The sequence below is a fragment of the Ictidomys tridecemlineatus genome, chromosome 9 (assembly GCF_052094955.1).
Source record: "Ictidomys tridecemlineatus isolate mIctTri1 chromosome 9, mIctTri1.hap1, whole genome shotgun sequence".
NCBI lineage: Eukaryota > Metazoa > Chordata > Mammalia > Rodentia > Sciuridae > Ictidomys > Ictidomys tridecemlineatus.
This window is the reverse complement of record NC_135485.1, coordinates 16353882-16375384: the sequence shown is the minus strand read 5'-3', so window position 1 is coordinate 16375384 and position 21503 is coordinate 16353882. Positions and strand designations below refer to the sequence as shown.

At 38.1% G+C, this 21503-nt stretch overlaps 1 protein-coding gene across 4 annotated transcripts in view; it reads right to left on the bottom strand.

The window, feature by feature from the left end:
• The window catches only part of LOC101968782 (cytosolic beta-glucosidase), a 108728-nt gene extending 88825 nt beyond the window's left edge, over nt 1-19903 (bottom strand). Inside the window, exon 1 of one of the 4 annotated variants that reach the window (XM_078021138.1) lies at nt 19700-19903. In XM_078021138.1, the coding sequence (XP_077877264.1) occupies nt 19700-19757 (58 nt within the window). In that variant the 5' untranslated portion in view covers nt 19758-19903. The remainder of the gene's footprint in view (nt 1-19699) is intronic. The other 3 variants (XM_078021139.1, XM_078021140.1, XM_078021137.1) reach the window with 3 other exon arrangements.
• Nucleotides 19904-21503: the final 1600 nt, after the last annotated feature.

Below are 21503 nucleotides of genomic sequence, written 5' to 3'. Positions count from 1 at the left end.
CTCTCATGATATTTCTTCCTAATAAACTTCTTGCTTGTTCATCATCTTGGTGTCTGCTTCTCAGAGGACTCAAAGGAACATATTACCTTGTGGTGGTGATGGCGATGGTGATGGTGATAATAGTGATGGTGATGGTGATGGTGATAATAGTGATGGTGGCTATGATAGTGATAAATGATGACAAGGATGAGAATTTATTGAGTTCTTTTTAAAAATCCCAGGCTGCCTTATTATTTCATGTCTCCCTTCTAATAAATTACAAAAGGTATTGTTATTTACCTGAGAGGAATAACTCTTGAAGAGATTAAGTAATAAAACTATGTTGTTTATGAGAATAAGAAATCAAATTTAATTTTTTGTTTTTCTTATGCCAGTAAAATATAAAGCACTGGTGCCAGTAACAAAGACTTATACAGTATCTTTAAATCTATAGTTAGCATTATAATCTTCCAGTGCTCTTTATAGACAGTTATTATATACAGTTAGCACAAAATAATAAATATATTAAACATTTTATAATAAATTTTTGCTTGAAATTTTTATCTAAAATTTGGAATCATTCACTTTTTTTGTCTTGTAGACCTACTCCAATCATTCAAATAAGTAATTTCCAGATTTGGATCACATATATCAAGAGCCAATATAACAATTCTGTGTAGTTGGGGGGACTTTTTCTAGACCATTAAAACAGACAAAGGTCAAGCTAATGATGCAAGGCCAAGAAACTTAGACAATGGGGACCATTAAAACATCCAAAATTACAATACCCAGTCTCCAATTTTAGAATTTATTGACACTATTAAATAGACCATTTAATAATAAACCAATGAGCTTTTTTGTAAAGGAAACAATTGGTACAGTAAAGGGTACTTAAAAAGATTTACATCCCATAAGCATCTTTCTAAGAAAGGACATTGGCTTGGAACTTGTAGCAGCTTACTAATTTTGGAACAGAACTTTCTGATGGCAGCAAGGCCATTTAGAAAAATTTGAGATTCCTTTGACTCAGAAACTAATTGACTTTCCTCAAGGTCCCCCAAGAATCACTGGGTCAGTGATCAGTCTTGGCAGATTCTGCCAGTGTCTCAAAGTGGCCCTGCGAACGGAGAGTTTTCTGGGTTTTTCATGTTAGACACTAATTATGGTGGCTACAAATTTATCTCTACTATGTACCAATTGGTAACATAAACAGATGTTCCATCAGCAGCTCTTAAAAAGACCCCTTTTAGATAAATATACATGCTAATAAGTAGACTGTTTGCTTTGCCAAGATGGCTTTACGACACATTACCAAGACATCACCTCCCAAAGGTGCCCTTCCAAAGCCCCTCTACATGGAAAAGAAAGCTACAGCTGTTCTTTACTCTGACTCATCTGCCTGTTCCACCATGAAATTTCCACTGCTATTGGAATTTGGATGGGATGTGAGCAGTAATCACATCACAACATACACACAAAAAAATGCCTAAATTTTGTAGATATTGGAAAGATCTAATATGAGTTTAATATAAGGTGTTCCCCAAAGGTAGGCAGGTAGGGTATAAATGAAGGAAGTCGCTGAGGGTGTGCCTCTGGGGTTTATATTTTGTGTCTGGTGCACAGAGCTCTCTGCTTCCTGGTTGCCATGTCTTGAGCTGCTTTCCTCCTCCACGCCCTTCTACCATGATGGTCTGCCTTCTCTTGGGCCCTGAGCTATGGAGTAGGCAGACCCTGGACTGAACCTCTGAAAACACAAACCAAACTAAACCTTTCCTCCTCTGTGTTGTTCTTGTGAGATCTTTTGATCACACTGGTGCAAAACCTGATTAAAATTGACCCATCTTCTTCCTCCAACCCAGTGCAAGCCTTTAGCTCTGACTTTTAAATAAACAAGAAACTGAATCCCTAAGTGTTCTCCTAGCCTCTCAAAATCTACCACCCCTGCAGTCCTTTCCTGAATATTTCAACTCAGATTGTTCCCTCTGTCCCTCAAACATACACATTGCCTGCACCACCAATACTGTTTCTAAGCCCCCTGTTTCCTCTTGTTCCTTTGTTTCTTGTGGAGCTTATCAAATCAACATGTTCTCCCTTTGTCACCAAGGCATTGTGTGACATTGATCATGTCAATCAATCACTCCAGTTCCTATAAAATAAGAAAAGTATATTGATGTTTCTAAAAGAAACATGTTCCCTGGAGAGGATTCAGTAGTCGCACTGTAGTGAAAGAGACATGAAGAAGGGAATTCTGAGTGGACAGGCACAACTTCTTCACCTCCTCCCCAACAAATACAGAAGTCCCATCTATGTCTTTTAATTATGAAAGTCCTGAGTTAGATTTTCTTAAAACTCTGGTATGCCGCATGAAAACACATTTAAATCTCACTGGCCTAGGAGGCTCCTAAACTTCTTCTGATCACTATGAGATTCTGTGAGAATGTCAGCATCTAAGTTTTTTCTAATTCTTCCACAAAAACTTAGTTCAGACATTGAAAACTTGCTCATCTTTGATCTTCTCCCTGTTTCCCTTTCCAGCCCTATTTCAAGCATTCTCTTTACATTATGACTTCAATCATCAGATATACCCCAGTGACTATGAGCAAATCCAACCTAAAATGGAACTTTGAATATTCAGTTGCCTCCCAGACACTTCCTGAAATTCATCAAAGGGAATCTCAAGTGCAAATGGAACCTACTATATTTCTACCATACAACCTCCAAAACTGCTCCTTCTCTAGGGTATTTTACTTCTACGTGTTGCATTATCAACCATTCAGATACCTAAAAATAATTACATAGGACATCTTGGTCTTCTTATTTCCTTTGTACCCTACAATGTACTCATGAGCATACCCTTTTGGTTCTCCCTCAGTGATGTCTCTTTCCTCTTTTATTTTTCTCCATCTTGTCCCTTTCACCTAAATCAAGGTCTTCTCCTGAATCATCATCATCATCATCAGCAGCAGCAGCAGCAGCAGCAGCATCTTGTCCATTGAACAACTTGACAACTGTTCCCAACCTCCATGTCTTCTGAGTTCAGCTCATCCTCTATGGTGCATTTAAAATTCTAATATATGAAACTGATTCTATTACTCCCTTTGCTTAAGTTTTATGGCTACCAAATACCTAATACACATGACCCTAAAACCCACTCATTAACCTGGAACTTTGTGTGCATCACAACATGAATCTCTTCTACCTTTGTAGCTTCAGATCCTGCCATTCAGCCTATTATCAGAAAACACAGACTATGGCATGCTTTACCAAAATTGGTCACTTTCAAAACAATCATATAAGACACATAGAAAAAAAATGTAGATCCCTGGATGCTATTTGTAAATACTGTTATATCATCGTATATGAGTTTCCAAGTGATAAGAAGAACTCTGAGTGATTCATACACACACTTTAAATTCAAAATCATTGAGCTACTTAACAGGACATGACTACACAGTTCCCCAAATACAACATAAATATTCCTATTTCTATGTGTTGGCTCAAAGTATTTAATCTGATGATATTCTCTTCCTTGTGCCTATCCCTGAAAACTAAACTAAATGCATATCTCTCACAATCCAACTTAGATGTCACAACCCACACACACACACATTCCTGTGTCGCCACCTCTCTGGGTTTGTTCCAACAGCACTCTCTTTGTTTGTTAACAGTGAGAGTCATCACATCCTATCAGTCATGCGCACACCTCACTTCCCCATCCGAATTTTGGATTTAAATGACCATTCTTTTCACCTTCATACCTCCAGGCTGTAGTCCTCACAGTAAACAAATATCTCATTGGAATAAACTAATAACTATATAGTAGTAATTCAAATAAATACTCAGAACTTAATTATTCACTTCATAGCAAGGAAAACAGGTCTCCAAGTTCAACATGGAGAAGGATTCTGGATCTTTTGAATAATCTCTCTCAAACCAAGAGAAAAGGCATCACCCAACAGCAAGCCAACAGTATCATAGCTTTAATCATGGCTGCATCTCATCTTTAGTTGTGGTTAGCGGGATGATCCTAGGAAAATATTTGGCTTTAGTTATATAATGTCTATGGTTAGAACCCCTCGGTTCTCTCTTTGTTAAACTAGCTGGGCAACAAGAATTTTTGTGTGACTACATTTGCCAAGTTCTCAGCACCATGGGACCAAAGGATATGCTCTAGACTCCATCACTTCCTTCCCATAGTCTGGTTTACAAAAAAACACCACAGGCAGTGATCAAAGCCCCTTCATAATATTTCTCCTTGTGAAAGAGCTGCAGCACCCCCGCATTCTGTTACAAGATGACTGGTGTGTATCCCTTACCTGCACCTACCAGCTAGCCCTGGGTTGTAATTTATAAGTTATATAAAGTAATGGACCATCTAGAGAAAATGTTGCTTTTTCAAAGATCCCCAAGTATGCATCTGCATGATGGACTACAATGACTCCAAGTAAGATTATTGTCTTTAGAGTAAATAATACACTTTTTCCCCCAGGTCTCAAAGCCAGTATTTAAATGATTATTCATAGGTGTTGTGGGAGACTTTAAGCTTTAGCTTGGCAATTCCCAACATAAAAATGGGTAATGTTTCAGAAACCTTGTTTATGCATCACATGCCCAGAAACTCACCATTGCTTCTTACATTATGTTCCAAATTCCCAAGCCAACCCCCAAAATCTATTTATCTCATCACACACCTGAAGGGTATTCAGTGACACCAACCCTCATTTACAGGATTGTTCCTGTGGGGAAAATGCCCTCTAAATTCCCAGTCAAATGGCATGCAAATACATCTCTACCTGCATTCAGCGCTGAACGGAAAGATGAGAGGAGGAAGACAGAAATCAGAATCTTTTAATTCTTAAATATTCGTTCCAAGGCATGCCCTTCTCTAAATGATCATTGCTTATTAGGGGATAGAAACTGAAACCTCTACTATCAAAAGATTTTCAGAATTTGAAGTCGATCCCACCCTCTCAGTTACCTAGATGAAGCATCAACATGCTTACAAGATTTGACATTGAATATGAAACCGTCTGACCTCTCTGTATTTTCAATTTTCTCCTAATTCTCTTAAGTGTATATCATAATTAGTATTCAATTTAAATAGGTTTTAAATGAACACATCATAGGAAATACTTTCCTGTCTTACAGCAATTGAAAATCAAATGTATTTACAGTTTCAAAATATAAAACAAGCACTTTCAAATGTAAAAAAAAAGACTTTTTTATTATTTAAATGTAAAGGAGTTTTTAAATCTCATTTATTTTGTCAATTGGTTCTGCTTAACATTCTTCAGCCCAGTCTACTCTCAATTATCCATGCTAAGGAAGGGGAATCAGTGGCCTGGATAATCTAAAACAGCAGATAATTTTAAAAGCCCTTGTATTTGGCCCGGTCATACTTTACAATCAAATTCTGATTATCCACACTAATGAAAGAAAGAACAGGCACCTTGAGAAAGATCCAAACCAAGATAGATCTGCTCTTCTGACTTAGGGTAACTCAATGAAGTAGTCCACAAAGTAGGATAGAAGGAAAACACAGGGCTCCAGCTTCAGCCAGTGGGGACCACCCATTCAGAGGAAAACCACACAGCTACAACATCCATATGGACACCTCTGTGGTATTGGTCACTTTTAGAAGCATGGAGTTACATTCAAATGCTACCAGGTTAAAAAAGAAAAAAAAAAAGCATAGTATATATTGTTCAAAATAATATAGTAACAGATGGATCGTTCTAAGAATCTCTTTGGGGGGTTTCCTTTGCCCCATCAGACACTCAGCCCCTTATTACCCCTACCGTGCACACAGTAACATGCTCAGGAGAGTGGCATAAAGGATAAAATGACAAAGGCCGTATCTGGAGTAAGAAAAGCTCAGGCCAGGAAATGAGGCTTCCTAATTTCTTCTGTTGGTCTCATTCATGCCAATTGTCACATGCGCATTCAAGCAAAGGGAATCACATGCACAAAGGGACAGAGGCATGAAGGTCACGGCACGTTAAAAGGATTTCATGTGTTTCATTTTGTTAAAGAATAAGATACTAGGGGAAAAGCAAGACAGGAACCTGGGGTGGAGTCAGAGATAAAATTAAAAAGAGTTTGTTCTTCCATGCAAGAAGTTCAGAAAACATCCTGTAGCAGATAAAAAGACATTAAAATGTTTTAATAATGATTAAGGTTTCTTGAACACTTGTAGCTTGCCCAGGACTGTTCTGAGCCTTTGATATTCAGAAAGATTTAATATTTTTAGTAATTCTAAAATAGGCACTATTATTGTTCCTCTTTACAAATAAGGAAATTGAGTCCTACGAAGCTTAGATATCTCCAAAATCACACAACTGGTAAGAGATGGAGTCAGGACTAAAACTTGGTCTCTTTGATTTCAGAGTTTGTGCTCCCTTTTGAGAAATAATAAGGTGATCACCATTGTAAAAGACCTTGTTAGCAGCAATAGGCAGGAGAGATTGGAGGCAAATGGAAAAGAGGAAAGGAGACATTAGAAACACAAGAGATGGTAAGTTCCAGAGCTAAAGGAAACGTAGAAATAATAAAGAAAAAGACGTGTAATTAAGGGGTTTAGAGGAGAAAGAGTAAAAAAAAAATTGATTAAATAAAGGAGGGAGTAAGAAAAAGAGTATGAAATGAGTTCCATATTTCTGACTTAGGGATTTATGTGCTGCCCTAATAATTTTTTTAGGATCACTTAACCTTGTGCACCAGTGAGCTTAGCTGGAAAGGAACCCCCTACCAGATGGGCAAGCCCAGGCAGGACAACACAACTAGTACCTTCTTTTTCCAGTTCAATGCTGGCATATAATCATCCAAATAAACAAATGTCCTATCACAGCTGATTGATTTAGTAGTGACAAAAAAATTCATGTACCAATATGAAGGCGAGTATGCAGAACCCACCTTTTAAATGAATCATGGAAATGTGGCTATTTGTTTCTTGTTGCACAAGGTCAGATATACGGGCTCATATTTAGCTTTCTGTGTAACATCCATGTGCAAAGATAAGTGAGAGAGAGCATAGGAAGGGAAAAAAATGCAGACATTTCATATCTTATCAAGATATTTGCAACTCTCTTAAGAAAATTAAAACCATTTTCAGAACTTTCCTGTGGGGATCACGTAAGTATATGTGTGCACCTAAGTCCATGAATTAATAGATAAAGACCAAAAATTCATTTTTAAATTTTTAAAAATACTTCCTTGGCTAATTTTTAATTTTTTAAAATTTTTGCTGTTTCTATCTTTTAAATGTTTTGCCATTACCTTGTATTACTTTTAGAATACAAAACCACGTTTTTTATACACATATACTATAAGCATCCACTGTATTCAGAATGTGCCAGTACAGGGAACACAAAAGCCAACAGTTATCAATAAATAACCTTAGGGGCTGGGGTTGTAGGTCAGTGGTAGAGCACTTGCCTAGCACATGTGAGGTACCAGGTTCAATCCTCAGCACTACATGAAAATAAATAAATAAAATAAAGGTATTGTGTCCATCTACAATTTTAAAAAATATATTTTAAAAAGTAAATAAATAATCTACTCAAACCAGTGAATAGTTTTCAGCACTACTCATGAAGACAACTGAGATACAGGAAAACTTCGTACATGAAGAATCTGTGCTCAACAGAAATACTGGGAGGTAAGATATGATGTTTAGAGCGCTGACCCCAGGAACAACTGGTAGACGTGTGGCCTTTCTTGGTCATAATAACCTTCTTCCACAGGGGCTCTTCTCACAGAGTCTGAATAGATCACTTTCTCTTGTTAGACTGTCTGAAATTCCATTAATTGTGTACTAACTCATTTTCTTAGTCGATTCAATCTACTATAAGAGAATACCATAGACTGGGTAGCTTATAAACAATAGAAATTTAATTCCTTCAGTTCTGGAAGCTGGAAGTCCTAGATCCAGGTGTCAGGTGAGGGTCTTTTCTGATTCATGGATGACTGTCCTTTGATTAGGTTCTCACATGGCAAAGGAGAGAAGACAGCTCTCTAGGGCTTCTGTCATAGAGCAGGAATCCCATTCATGCAGGTTTCGCCCTCATGACCCCATCACCTCGCCAAAGCCAAACCTCCACATGGCATCACACCGCTTAGGCTCTCAAAAATGAATGGGAGTGGGGCGGGGGAGGCACAGATATTCAGTCTATGGCACTCATCCTCTTCCTAAAAAGCAAAGGACCCATTTTCAGAAGTTGAGTGCATGAGTAATGAAAAGGAGAATGATAATGGTACAAAGAAGAGGAGAATTTATTCATTAACCTTGAATAATGCCTCTTAGTCCATGAGGCACTTGCTTATATTAATGCATGTTCACAAACTTACACATAAATTAATATTACAAGTCATTATTCACGTTAATAAAGACTTCCAGTTCAAGGTGGGGAATGAAGCACACAGTTCATTCTTCTCCCTCTCACGGCCCCATTGGAGTGACAGCAAATTAAAGGAATCCACAACTGCTAAAAACAAGGAAAAGTCCCCATAGAAGACCACATCTATTCAACTGCTTCTGGAAAACAGAAAGAAACTAGGAGCAGTTTGTCTGAGAAGCTAAGACAAAGCTTCACAACATAAGCTCACCTGCAGAAGCTCATCACTGAAGATGGTGACTAAAGAAGGTTCCCCAGAGGGTCTCAGGGTCAACCAGTGCAGCCTTATAGTAGTCACCATCACGGTGACCAACCAGAAGGCCATCCTTCTCACCACTGGACTGGCTGGTTTCTCTCCTCCATAAAGAAGGTAGTTGGAACTGCTTTGCATCTCGGTGAAGTCCCAAGAATCGCATCATGAAAGTGAGAAACATGACTGGGAAGGACTCCTACTCTTGAGTGCAAGGGCAGCCAAGAGAGACAGAATGGACTCCAGAGCTAAACATGAACTTGAAGGCAAGGAGAGTCAGGAAACAGAAAAGGTAAAGAACAAACACATTCTTCCTTAACATCCTTGCCATCTGGTGGTCTCTGAGGTCTACATCCTGGCTGTCTCTCCTCACATTCACAGTCCTGCAGGACAGGCCTGTCCACTGTTCCCACCATTTCCTAGAACTCTGTTTCTTAGAGAAGCACCCTGTTTCTGTTAGCTGTACTATCTACCTTTAAGAAAGCATAATTAGCAGCTGATACTCATCATATTCTTGCATTCATGAACATGGAGAAGCACCTAAGGATCATCAAACATTGCACAAAAACAACATGAAAGATGAGAACCAAAGTAAACAAATACCCAATATCTCAATGATACAAAAAAAAAAGACGCAGAAAAGAGCACTTAACACTTTTAGTTTTTAAAAATTGACAAGTTATATTTGTATACATCTATGAGATATAAAGTGATGTTATAATTTATGAACACAATGTGAGTTAATTAAATCAAGCTAGTTAACATACTCATCACCTCAAATTCTTATTTTTTTTGTGGTGATAGTATATGAATATATTCTCTTAGCAGTTCTGAGATGTACAATATTCAATCACCAACTATATCTACCATGACAAATATACACTTATGTACATATACACACATATATACTTATATGGATATGTATGTGTACAAATCCTCCTGTCTGAAGCTTCGTACCCTTTGACCATCATCTTCTCATTCTCCTATCCCTGGCCTCTGTGATCGCCATTCCACTCTCCTCTTCTGGCAGTTAAATTGTTTTAGATTCCACATATAAGGGAGAATATGCAATATCTGCCTTTCAGTGTCTGGTTCATTTCATTTAGCATATGGTTCTACAATTCCATCAGTGTTAACGATTTTTTCCTTGTCAAAACTAAATATTATTTCATTGTGCATATACAACATATATTCTTGTCCATTAAACTGTTGATGGACACAGTTTGATTCTGTCACTTGGTGATCTGAATAATGTTGCAATGAACATGGGAGTGCAGATAGGTATTCAAAATACTGACTTCAAATCTTTTGAATAAACACCAGGGAGAAGCATTGCTGGATTAAAATTTTGATTTCTTAAATTTTCATTATTAAAGAGACCCAGGGTTGACAAGATTCAGAAAATATAGCATAGCTTTATAGAAGAGAAGCAATCAAAGAATTTATTCCTTAAAAATTAGAATTACCATTGCCATAACTAAATATTTAATAAAGGGGTTGAAAAATAGAGGGAATGTAGCTAAATTCAAATACAGCTAAATATAGTACTCTGAAAGAAAAAGTTGAGAAAATCATCCCAGATAAGAAGCACAAAACATAAGGAAAGGGCTCTAATATTCATCTAATGAAATTTAAAGGAGAGAGAAATACCAGCATTAGGAATTTTGCAGATGATAAATCTGAGGTTTACAGAAAGAAATTAAGTGATTCAATTCATCAGTAGTCCATAAACAGACAATGATATATTCCAGATGTGTTCCACACTTAAGACCAAGGCTAAAATTCAACTAAGATGTAAAACTGTGGCCCCAGGGGTTATACCCACTCTAGTTGGTCATTGCCCTTGCCAGTCTAGTGTATACCTGTGGCTTACAGATGGTATCTAATTGGTGAGTGTGTAGCAGTTGATGAACATTTGCATATTATCCCTGACTCAGCCTATACATTTTAAATTATTAATTTAATGGTCCAATAAAAAAGGGGGGGGCAATTTGAGATTCTGTGGATTTCAAATTTGAAACTAGAAGAATGAAGTAAGGGTTGTGTCTGTCACATCAACTTTCAAGCTATGATAAAAAGTCATAAATAAATGCTTACTTCCTGTTTTTTTCTTTCCTTACCAAGAAATAAAGAACCATGCTTACATCTGTTTATGTCTATTATGGCTCAAGTTTTTAAAAAGGAGCAGAGAAAAACAGTCTGCATGGACTCATACACTTGACCTAAAACCAGCTCAAACACCTGCTGTGTTTATTCTCCTCCTTAGAAAAGCATAAAACTAGCCTCCAATTCCTTATCTATAGTATTCTACCTTTGACACACGGAGGAAAACCGAGATAGCCAAAGACGAACCTCAATTTCTGCCAACATAAAGCCAAAGTCAAAGTTAAATCAAGAGCAAGCATTGTATTAGTGTCCGGGGCACCACAAGAATCCATAATGGCTTTCATAAAAACTGGGTCCTTTGCTTCCCTGAGACCACAAACTCAGGTCCCTCTAGGAAGCATTAATGGAGTAGCTTAGACTCTGCTTAGGATTTGTGGAATTTCACAGAGCATGCTCACCCCTCAAGAGCTTTCTCTGAAATCATTGGGAGTTATAAGCTCATAAGTGCCATAGAATTGGGTTCTGAATGTCATTTTCATAGTTCTTCTGTGGCCTATACAAGAAGTCAACAAAAGACCCCTGAGTCACCTGCTGCCTTTGTGCCTCACATTCTCCCCAGCCACAAACAATGAGCAGGGTCAGCTTCACACAGGGTTAAAAAGTAGGGATATTTTTATGTACTTAAAAATACTGCAAGACCCCTGTCTATATGTACAATGATTATCTGCATTTTCTCCCCTGCCTCTTGGTCTAACAAATGCACTTTATAGGTTTTACAAGGTCCTTTACAACTCGCCTAAAACACATAATTTTCCTCCTGCTTATACCACTTATTTATTATTTATTTATTAGATTTATATTGTGCCTTCCTCCAAAAGGCTTAAGGCACCACATGCCAATTGTTATATAATAAACAATAAACTTTCCTTTAATACCATAAACAGTGAAGTAGCCCAAGGAGAGGCAGGAGGGCTATGAACAGGCACAGGAAGAAGAAAGGAAGGGTCGTGGGTCTGTTGGAATTCACAACCAAGTCATTAATATGTCAGGAAGCCTTGCCATCAGAAGGTCTGGCCCAGCCCTGCTCTGTTGGCCCCATTTGAAAAGACCCTGACACTGTCCTCTACTCCAAAGAAAAAAGCCAAAATATCTCCATTTTTGTGCAGGGGTAAGGGGGCTTTAAATTAGTAATCTCTTAGAGCTCTCAAGAGAATATCTGAGAACAAACAGACCTATACAGACAACTGTGTTTTGAAAATCAGTTGAAAGAGATAAGTGGTAATGTTTTATAACAAATCACTGAAACCTTCGATTTTTGTTGTTGTAGTTGTTTTACAAACACAATTCATGCTCAGTTCTCAGTTTTGCTGAATGTCTATTACTTCCAAAGTCTATATAGGCCAGGCAGCACAAAAGTTCAAAACTTCTCAAAATCAGAAAGTGACAGTCTGGCCTCAGCTTCTAAATCATAGGCCACACTGATGTGACAAAGTCATGTGTTGATTTCCTGCCTCTATAAACCAGGCAATGGTGAAAGAGATGGTTAAACACTAACTCTCCCCGACATCTCCTGATAGAACTAGTCAAAGAAGAGAACAGAGGGAGTATATTCTAATTCGTAGCCAAAACAAGAAATGCCCATTCCCACTAATGGAGGATGACATAACTCTTCCCCAGAGAGAGAGAGAAAGAACAGAATAGATACCAGCGTATTAGTGTCTGTATCTAGTCAGCACTACGCACCAGGCACTCTTGTGTTCCAGTTTTATATGCTAACCCAGAACAAATCTACACAGTGGGTATGACCATCCTCCTATGTTATAATTAAGGAACTGAGGCCTAAAAAATTTATTTGCACCTGCTCTGCTAATAAGTGCTTGAGCTGAGATTCAAATCCTGAGCTCCTAGGGTAGAAAATAAGCAAACATAGAAAGTGATTCTGTGCATCGACAAAGATAGCAGGCTGACAACCCTTGACGTAGCATATGGGGTCCAGTTCCCGGTCCTGGAAGCTGTTCATGGAGCCTTAACAACAACACAATAGCCAGTTAAGGACTACACATAAAAACCTTAGCGTAAGGCAGAAGCCAACTCAATGCAGAAGAACATAGGACACATCACCTTCAGACAGACAGAAAATGTGCAGCACTACAGCAGAGACCACAGGGAGCTAGGCGCTCAGGACAGTTAAGGTTGCCCCAAGTCCTAAGTGAGCATGGACTAGAAGTTGACAAAGTGTGCCTTCACTCACCAATAGTGAGAGTGTAAATTGGCATAACAAACCAGGGAAAGTCTCTTAGAACTAGAACTCACTGTATTCTCTTGCACAACTGATTGCATACTTAGGCCAAGTTAACCACAGAGTCCCATGGTCATCGTCAGTCTTTTGTGCCATCCTTAAATGTGAATACCATACATCGAGCACTTACTAAGTGCAATAATTTAACATGCACCATCTTATTTAAACCTCTTAAATGTGCTATAGAGTAGACATCATAATTATCTCCATATTTCAGATTAAGTTAAATTTGTCCTAAAGCTGTCTCCAGACTTAGAGAATTGTAACCTAAATTAATATGTAAATAAACACAACCTGAGAAGTACATGCTTATGACAAGTGACCCAATCTTAGCCAATCACAGCAGACAAGATTTCAGCCAATCACAGACTGCAAATTAATCAGATATGTCCAAATTAGGCAGATGCTGAATTGTAAGTAGGCTATTTCTATATGTCACCTTCATTTTCTTTTTATCAATACTGTCTGTGCACATGGACAGGTGGGACTCTGTGAATCTTTACTGGTTCACAGTGCTGCCCAATTCATGAATCATTTCCTTGCTCAGTAAACTCTGCTAAATTTAATTTGTCTGAAGCTTGTTTGTTTGTTTGTTTAGCATCAGAAGTGAGATCTGAAGTACACATTCAGCAAGGCCCAGAAGCACCAAGTAACTAAATGTGCCCAGAAGGACCCATTGTGCCCATTAAGTTGGGCAGCAGTTTGGGTCATGAGAGTTCTCTTTCAGATTTGAGTTCCAGGTATTTTGAGGTTTTTTTATTTTACCTGAGCATTTTTTTTTAACTGATCAGTGTCCAGAATTGTATTTGACAAAGTAATTAAACTAGGCTGGATCAATTTAGAGTCCTTATTTAAACATCTTTTGAAAATGGGTTTATCCAAATTGAAGGAGTCAGTGTCTCCAGAAGTCTGAGACCTCACTTTCTAGATTACTAGCTAATGTTATATACAGCAGTTATGATCCAGAACCTGTGTTTTCTTTGTTTTGTTTGTTTGTTTGTTTGTTTGTTTTACAAAATGGGTTAAACTAAGGACAAAATAGAATTACAGTTGCTTCAGTGGGGAAGTTTTGATCATTTGTGAAATTCAAGATGAAAGTCAGAATCCAAAATGCCACCAAAAAACAATGGGATACATTGTTTAATTGGTACATAGAAGGACCTAAAACCTTAAATGAATCAAAGATTGCCTCTTCACCAGGTTCCTTATTAAAGAAAATTTTTTTTTTCAATCTTAAAGGTCTTTTTCACAAATATTATTTAAAAGCGTTAGCCATCTGGGCAGGAAATTTTGTTCCTTTGGCCAGAAGAACAATTTGGATACAGATATGCTTCAATAAATTAATGAGATTTGTATTATTGTAATTGGCACATGACAAAATTTTTAGAAAAAATGCTCTGAGTTCTGTTCTGCCCATCAATTTATGTGCATATACCTGTACAATATGTCTCATATTTTTCCACTTTTTTACGATATTGTCAAGTTAAATTCTTAACTCTATTTAATTGGTTTTAAGAAAAATAACTTTATATATGATGTATTCTCTCCAAAAATAATAATAAACCCAAATTCCTTTCATGTCCACGTGATCTGAGCAATTTTTAATAAACAAAAAGATTCTTAGTTTGATGGAAAGAGGCATGTCTTCACAGTTTTCAGTGCTAAATATTTTGAGGATGCATAACTTTTACTACCTAGTTTTCCTTGGAAAAATAAATTTATGTTATATCTATATTAAAACTTCATTAGTAAAAAATATATATAACTTAAGATGATATCTGGCTATTTAGTAGTTCATCTTTATAATCAATCTAAATAAAATTTTCTAAAATGGGTTAAATAGAAGTAAGTAAGATCAAATTTCCATAGAAAATATGTCCTTTCCAAACCAGAAGGTTTTAGTATTCTTATCATCAGGAATGGAAAATTGAGATGAAATTTTGCCTCCCATAGTTTCTAATTACAGAGAAATTGAAGATATTTGGGATCATTAATAAGAACGGTCTGTGCCACACTGACAAACCATACTATGGGAAAGTACATGCTTCTGTAGGTAACCATTTGTAGATTTGCCAGGTTGCTGGTGTGACAGACAATTTACCATTACTTGATTTCCAGTGTTCATTGGAAATTAAGAACACAAAGTATTAAGAATTCTAATTAATACATGTAATTTTAATTTATATAAGAAAGGACACAACTCTGTATATAAGTATGCAAGGAAAGTAAGATGTGCTTTGGCTAAGGGAAACAGTCACTTTTATCCTAACATACAATGATTAGTTGTTCCGAAATGAGAAGAGGAAACATATAGGAGAAAGACTACTCTGCTATTAAGAATAGTGCAACACTTAAAACTTGTGAATTGTTTATTTTTTGAATTTTCCACTTAACATTTTTCACTTGCTGTAAACTTCAGGATACAGAAACCAGGAAAAGTAAACCACAGATAATGGAAGACTATTATATCATGCTACCAGACTTGTGGAAGTATGTGCATCTCCTACCAAGGCCTAGAGACCACCTATGTGGGTATAAGTCATTGCTTATATGGAGTCACCAATTAAATCGATAATCTCCCTTTCCACTCAACGTGGTAATTACCCTTCCAGCACACTATAAAAGAACGACAGGAAAGCAAGTTTCCCAGTGGACCTTGTTCAGGAGCTAAGCAAATAAATTTAACTGACCTCTGCTCAGATGCGATTAGGTGGCCCTCTTCCAGCCACCAAGCGCCTTTATCTGGTCTGCAGAGACTTTGCTTACTCATTTGATCATTTCCCCGATTAGATCTTGCTCTTTGGCCTGGCTCACTCTTGCCTTCCAAAGAGTTTCCACTGAGACTTCCAATAAAACCTCCCATCATCACAGACCAAAGTAGCCAATAACCAAAATTAGCACCAACAACACCAACCTTGAAATAGATGAAGATAGATAAGTTAGTTTCCACTGAGGGAAGGACCCAATGGGATTCCTGGGGATTCACTCTCAGTGGAGGTGGAGTGTCATTTGTATAGAACTTAAAGCCAATCCATAAATTGGGGAAAATCTTGGATTTTATGGCCAATCAGACATCGTGAGGTTCAGAGAGTTAGAAGACACTCTTTGAAACAGGTGAATGTTCAATAAAAGTTCTCAAGTTAATATTACATAGCTGTAAATTTACTCTTTGCCCATATTGTTGGTTTGTGTATGCATTGAACCAAATTGAATGTTATACTTGCCTTTTCTCTGATTTTACTACTATCAAAAGCTATATTTAAGAGGTGTCTGATGCTACTATTTCTCTAGACACTAGACACTGTCACTAAATACATTAAGGGAATTTCTCAAGTACAGAGAATGTATGATTTGCTTCCAGGGGTAGCTAAGAATTGGTTGGCAGGCATTCTGAGTAGTGGATGGAGAGCTTGGCTATTCCAGGGTTTTCTAATTTTTATATTGTTGTATATCCCCAGGTTACTATGACTGGTGTTACCAGGCTAACTACAAAAATCAATGCCTCTTTAAATCAGGTAAATTTGTAGTGACTATGGCCCCTAATTGCCATCATACCCAACACAAGTGACTTGATCATAACCAGATGAGCTTGAGTACTATTGAACTATCTTTACTGCTTGAACTTTGAATTATTTTATTTTGATAAGTGCATGAAGACTCCTATTAAGGAGAGTACTTTAATTTCTTTGTTCTTTTCTCCTAATAACCATCATAACATTCTCCATAGTAGAGTATAGTTACTCAAAAGGCTTAAATGATTGTATGCAGTCATCTTTTGTACATGAATTCATCTCATTATGGTTAGAATAACAAAAACATGAACAAAGCATAAAGAACCATACAAGTAATTTGACAACATAAATTCTGAAATATATACCGAGACCAAACAAGTCCATTATGATAGTGACAGAAAGGATATCAGAACCCAAGGTTTTGTTTAGTCTTTCAAAATCTTTGGTCAGTTTTGATAGACGGACCAAATGTGGAGAATTTAATTCAATTAAATTGAATTTAGCTAAAGCTAACTGCATATAGTAACACATGCCCATAATGCCAGCTGCTCAGGAGACTAAGGCCAGAGAATTTCAAGTTCAACATCAGGCTGGACAACTTAGCAAGACCGTGTCTCAAAATGAAATAAAAAGAACTGGGGCTGAGGCACGGTGGTAGAGCACTTGCATAGCATTTGCAAGGTCCTGGGCTCAATCCTAAGTACTAAGAAAAAATTTTTTTTACTTAACCCTTCCTCTATACATAGGGAATTGTAATCTATTTTAATATACAAAAATATAATATAATATAAAAAACCACAACCCAACTTGAGAATTTATTCTTGTAACAAGTAATCAAGTCTGGGACAATCATAGAAGCCAAGCTTTTAAACAATCATAAACTGCAAATTGTCCTGACACATCCAAACAAGGCCAAGGCTGAGTGGCAACCAAACTATTTCTTTTTTTTTTTTTTTCCTAATTAGTTATACATGACAGTAGAATGCACTTGGATACATCATATACAGATCAATCCAGCTATTTCTAGACGTAACTTCCATTTTCTGTAGGTAAATACTGCCTGATGACATTGCCGGGTGGACCTCTCTGAAGCTTTTTAGGTTAGGGTGCTGCCTAATTCGTGAATCCTCTCTTCACTCAGATAAACTCTGGTAAATGAAATGTGTTGAAACGTTGGGGTATTTTTTCTCTCTCTCTTTTAACAGGAGGCACAGGAAAATTGTGTAACTTGCCAAAGTCACAAAGCTAGTAAAAAGTAGAGCTAGACACCACGTCTAAGGAGGCTGGCTCTACGGTCCATCTCCACAGTCACCAGGCTCGGCCCTTCCCTTGCTCTGCCACCTCCTCTCTGATCTGTCTAACCTCCCTTCCAAGAAAGAAACTCACAAAGATCATCTCCTCTTTTCCTTACTCCTAGAAGGCCAGGCTGTTTAATTATCTCCCCTAACCAAGCAGAAACTACCAGTGAGAAGATGAAAGACGATACCATTGTGAGAAAGGTGGCAGGGGCATCCCTGCTAACCAGAGCATTCTTAAGCATTCCTTTAAAAGAGCCTTGTACCCCAGAGCATGTATGTACAGTAATATGCATCGTGTCATAGGAGTTATCTTCTGCATGGCTAGGAGAGCAGGTATATCAGAGATTCCTCATTCTTCTATCTGTGCATCTCAGAAACTGCAGCAGAAGCTGGGAATCATAAATAGCCTGAGATGTGCCAGGATCAACTTGTATTCTAATATCTGTCTAGAAAAATTTCCCCATCCTCCTTTAAATGACCCTCTTTTTGTCCTTCAATTTTTAGATGAAATGACATTAATTCACAGAGTCTCCTTGGCCATCCAACCTCGAGAAGCCATGCTGACATACATAACCCCTCACTACAATAACCTATCACCACCATAGCACTTCCCGTAAGTGGTGAAGTTCTCATTGACTGACTTACCAGTGCTGGTTGGTGTCTTAGTTTTCTAAGGGTTGCTGAGCCACAAACTAGTGGCCTAACCAACAGAAATCTATTCCCTGCCAGTTCTAGAGGACAGAAGTTCAAACTCAGGTTCTGCAGGAAGTCCATGCTCCTGTTGAGACTCTAGGCAGTGTCCTTTCCTGATTTTTCTGGTGGTATCCACTGGTCTTTGGAATTTCTTGGCTTATAATGGTTCTTTCGTCACATGTCGTTCCCTTTGTATGTCTCTGTGTTCAAATTTCCTCCTTCTTAAAAGAACATGAGTGATACTGGATTAGGTTCCTACTCTACTCCACTATGATCACATCTTCACTTAGCTAATTACATCTTCAAGTGACGAGTGCTAGCCTCCAGAAATGTAAGAGAATAAATTTGGTTGTTTAAGCCTCACAGCTTGTGGTAATTTGTCACAGCAACCCTAGGAAACTACTCCAAGAGACTCACTTAGCTTCGTTTAACCCAGAGTTCTACACACTTCTTTGAACAAATAAATATTTTCCCTGTAATAAGCGATTAACCTTTTATTCCCTAGGGGAAAAATAGATGTGCTTTAGAAAAGTAAATCTAATCTTCCTACTTTACAGATGAAAAAACCGAGACTCAGGGAGGGTACCATATTGGCATGCTTAGGCATGGGGGGATGGAAGCCAGGGCTCAGACCCCAAGTCCATTCAGAGTCATCGTTACCATCTTAAAATTAGTTGTTCCCTTTGCTTCTCAGCTGTCCCCAGGAAATGAGGTGCCATGTACAAGGTTAGGCTTGGCTCTGTGTTCACTAGGAACAATTAGGGCACTTTCCCAACTAATCATGGTCTCTTTGAAGGAAACTACTCAATATTTTTTCCACCAGTAGAAGAAATTTTCATTTCTTCTTAAAGGGTTTGGGGAAAGTATGTCCAAGAAACTAATCATAAAAGCAGCTGATTCAGTGAAAAGGTGAGTGACAAATAAACTTGGAATGAGTAAGACTACAACTTAATGAGCACCTCTGCACCCCACCCCTGGTGCCTGAGGAAAGACGGAAGGGAACAGGCCTCTTCTGTCTGGAAAGGGGCACTGTTGCATTCAGAACACTGCAGATTCTTCGACCCTTTTTCTTCCCCTTTTTCCCCTTGTCTGACCCTCATCTCCAGGCATATGGAGCCACCAGAAACAAAACATTCCAGCCATGGCAAAGGAGAGGGAGCTTCTCCTACCTTCCACTTGATACGCTGCAGTGGCTGCCCCCCATCCAAATCCCTCAGGAAAAGCCATGGCCTCAGGATCAGTCAGTGTTGCCTTCAGCTCTCAGGAACTCAGCACCCTTTCTGCCAGAGGAGCCAAACAACTGTGCAAATAAGTGAACTCTCACCCCAGAATAAAGTCCCAGAATGCAAATGAAGGTGCAGCAAGAAGGAAGGCAGATTAAAGGATCCCACCTTAAGAAGAATCCAAGTCACTTTGTACAAGGAGAACAATTGCACCTGCTTCCCCCCCCACACTCTGCCCGATTCTGAACAGAGCTGGGTCAGCCTGAGTGCTAAGTTGACGTTTTACCTTTTACTGTAACACATGGACATTGTTTTATTTTTATAGTTATACAATCTTACTAGCATTCCCCTTTAGCAATTTCCCCCAATGCCTGAGCCCTACTCCCTAGCAAGAACCATTTTCGGCCATTTCTTCTGGTATTTACTCCCCTGTGATTTAAAATAATAGGCTCTTCTGCTGCTGCTGCTTAATTTTTTTTTAATTAATTAACTATTGACTTCTGGGTGTAGGGATGCAAGATCTAGTACATTGCTCTTTCTTTCCTCTCTCCTATCTCCACAGCCTTCCCTCATCCACCCTACATGAGATGACTTTTCCTAATGAAATAAAGTTGATATTTGTGTTACTGTGACCATGTTCAACTTGAAGCTGAGCCATGCCACTGCTTCCATGCTTACCTGTAACTATCCTCTGCTCTTAGTCTACTCTCTGCTCTTTATATTTATTTCATTTTCTCTATACCTACCACTAACTCATCCCCAAACACATCTCCAGTAAAATCCTCTGATTGTTCAGGCAACTCTATTTCCCTGCCCCATTCTGCACTGTTGGTTTGTGGGTTACCACAGAACTATAATCCACCATCCCCTTCATGTCCCCTCCCCTCTCCTCTTGTCTTTCCCCACCTTTGTTTCTTCTCCCCTTTCAAAGAAATAAATCTGACAAAGGGGGCATGGGAGAGAAGAATTTCAAAACTCTACAGTTCTGGAATTATCTTTAGTCTAACATCATACTTGATATGCAGTTTGCTTACTACTGGATTTCATGATGGAAATGATTTTCATTCCAAATTTTAAAGGCATTGGATTAGGCTTTTCTAGCTTCCAATGAAGTTATTGATAAGTTTGAAGACAACAGAAGCTCTAATATTTTATATATAAACTTTTTTGTTCCCCAGCTCTCCCTTTCTGCTCCTCAAGCTCCTATTTATGGAATTTTGCAGACATGTGCCTTGCTATGAGACTCTTCTTCCTCTGAGCTTGGCACCCAGTGGGTGTGCACAATGTCAACAACAGGAGAGACTAGATGGCTGATCCATGGGAACTCTCTGTACTAGCTTTGAGACTTCACTACAAATCTAAAATTGATCCAAAATGAATTTTTTTAAGTGCCTGTGGGGAGAGGAGCTGGGGATAATCAGGGAAGAGCATTCCTTTCAGCTTTCCCAAGTGGGTACTGGATCATACTGTGCTGTGTAATGCCTGGAACATGAGATGTGGGGAAAGGTCTGAATTGAAATACCACCCTCTCCAATTATTCTAACCCAAAGAAGAAAGAAGAGCTTAAATGTGGAAGGAAAGGAGGAAAATATTTAAAAATACATCTTTGTTAAAATAAACTGCAAAAAGAGAAGGTAAAACTATTAAATTTAGCCCCAAATCATTCATTCCAAAAGCCATTACTGTTAACTGAATGAAAAAATAAAAATGAAAATATTTTTGTAATGAAGCACTAGATGGCAGTGTTGCA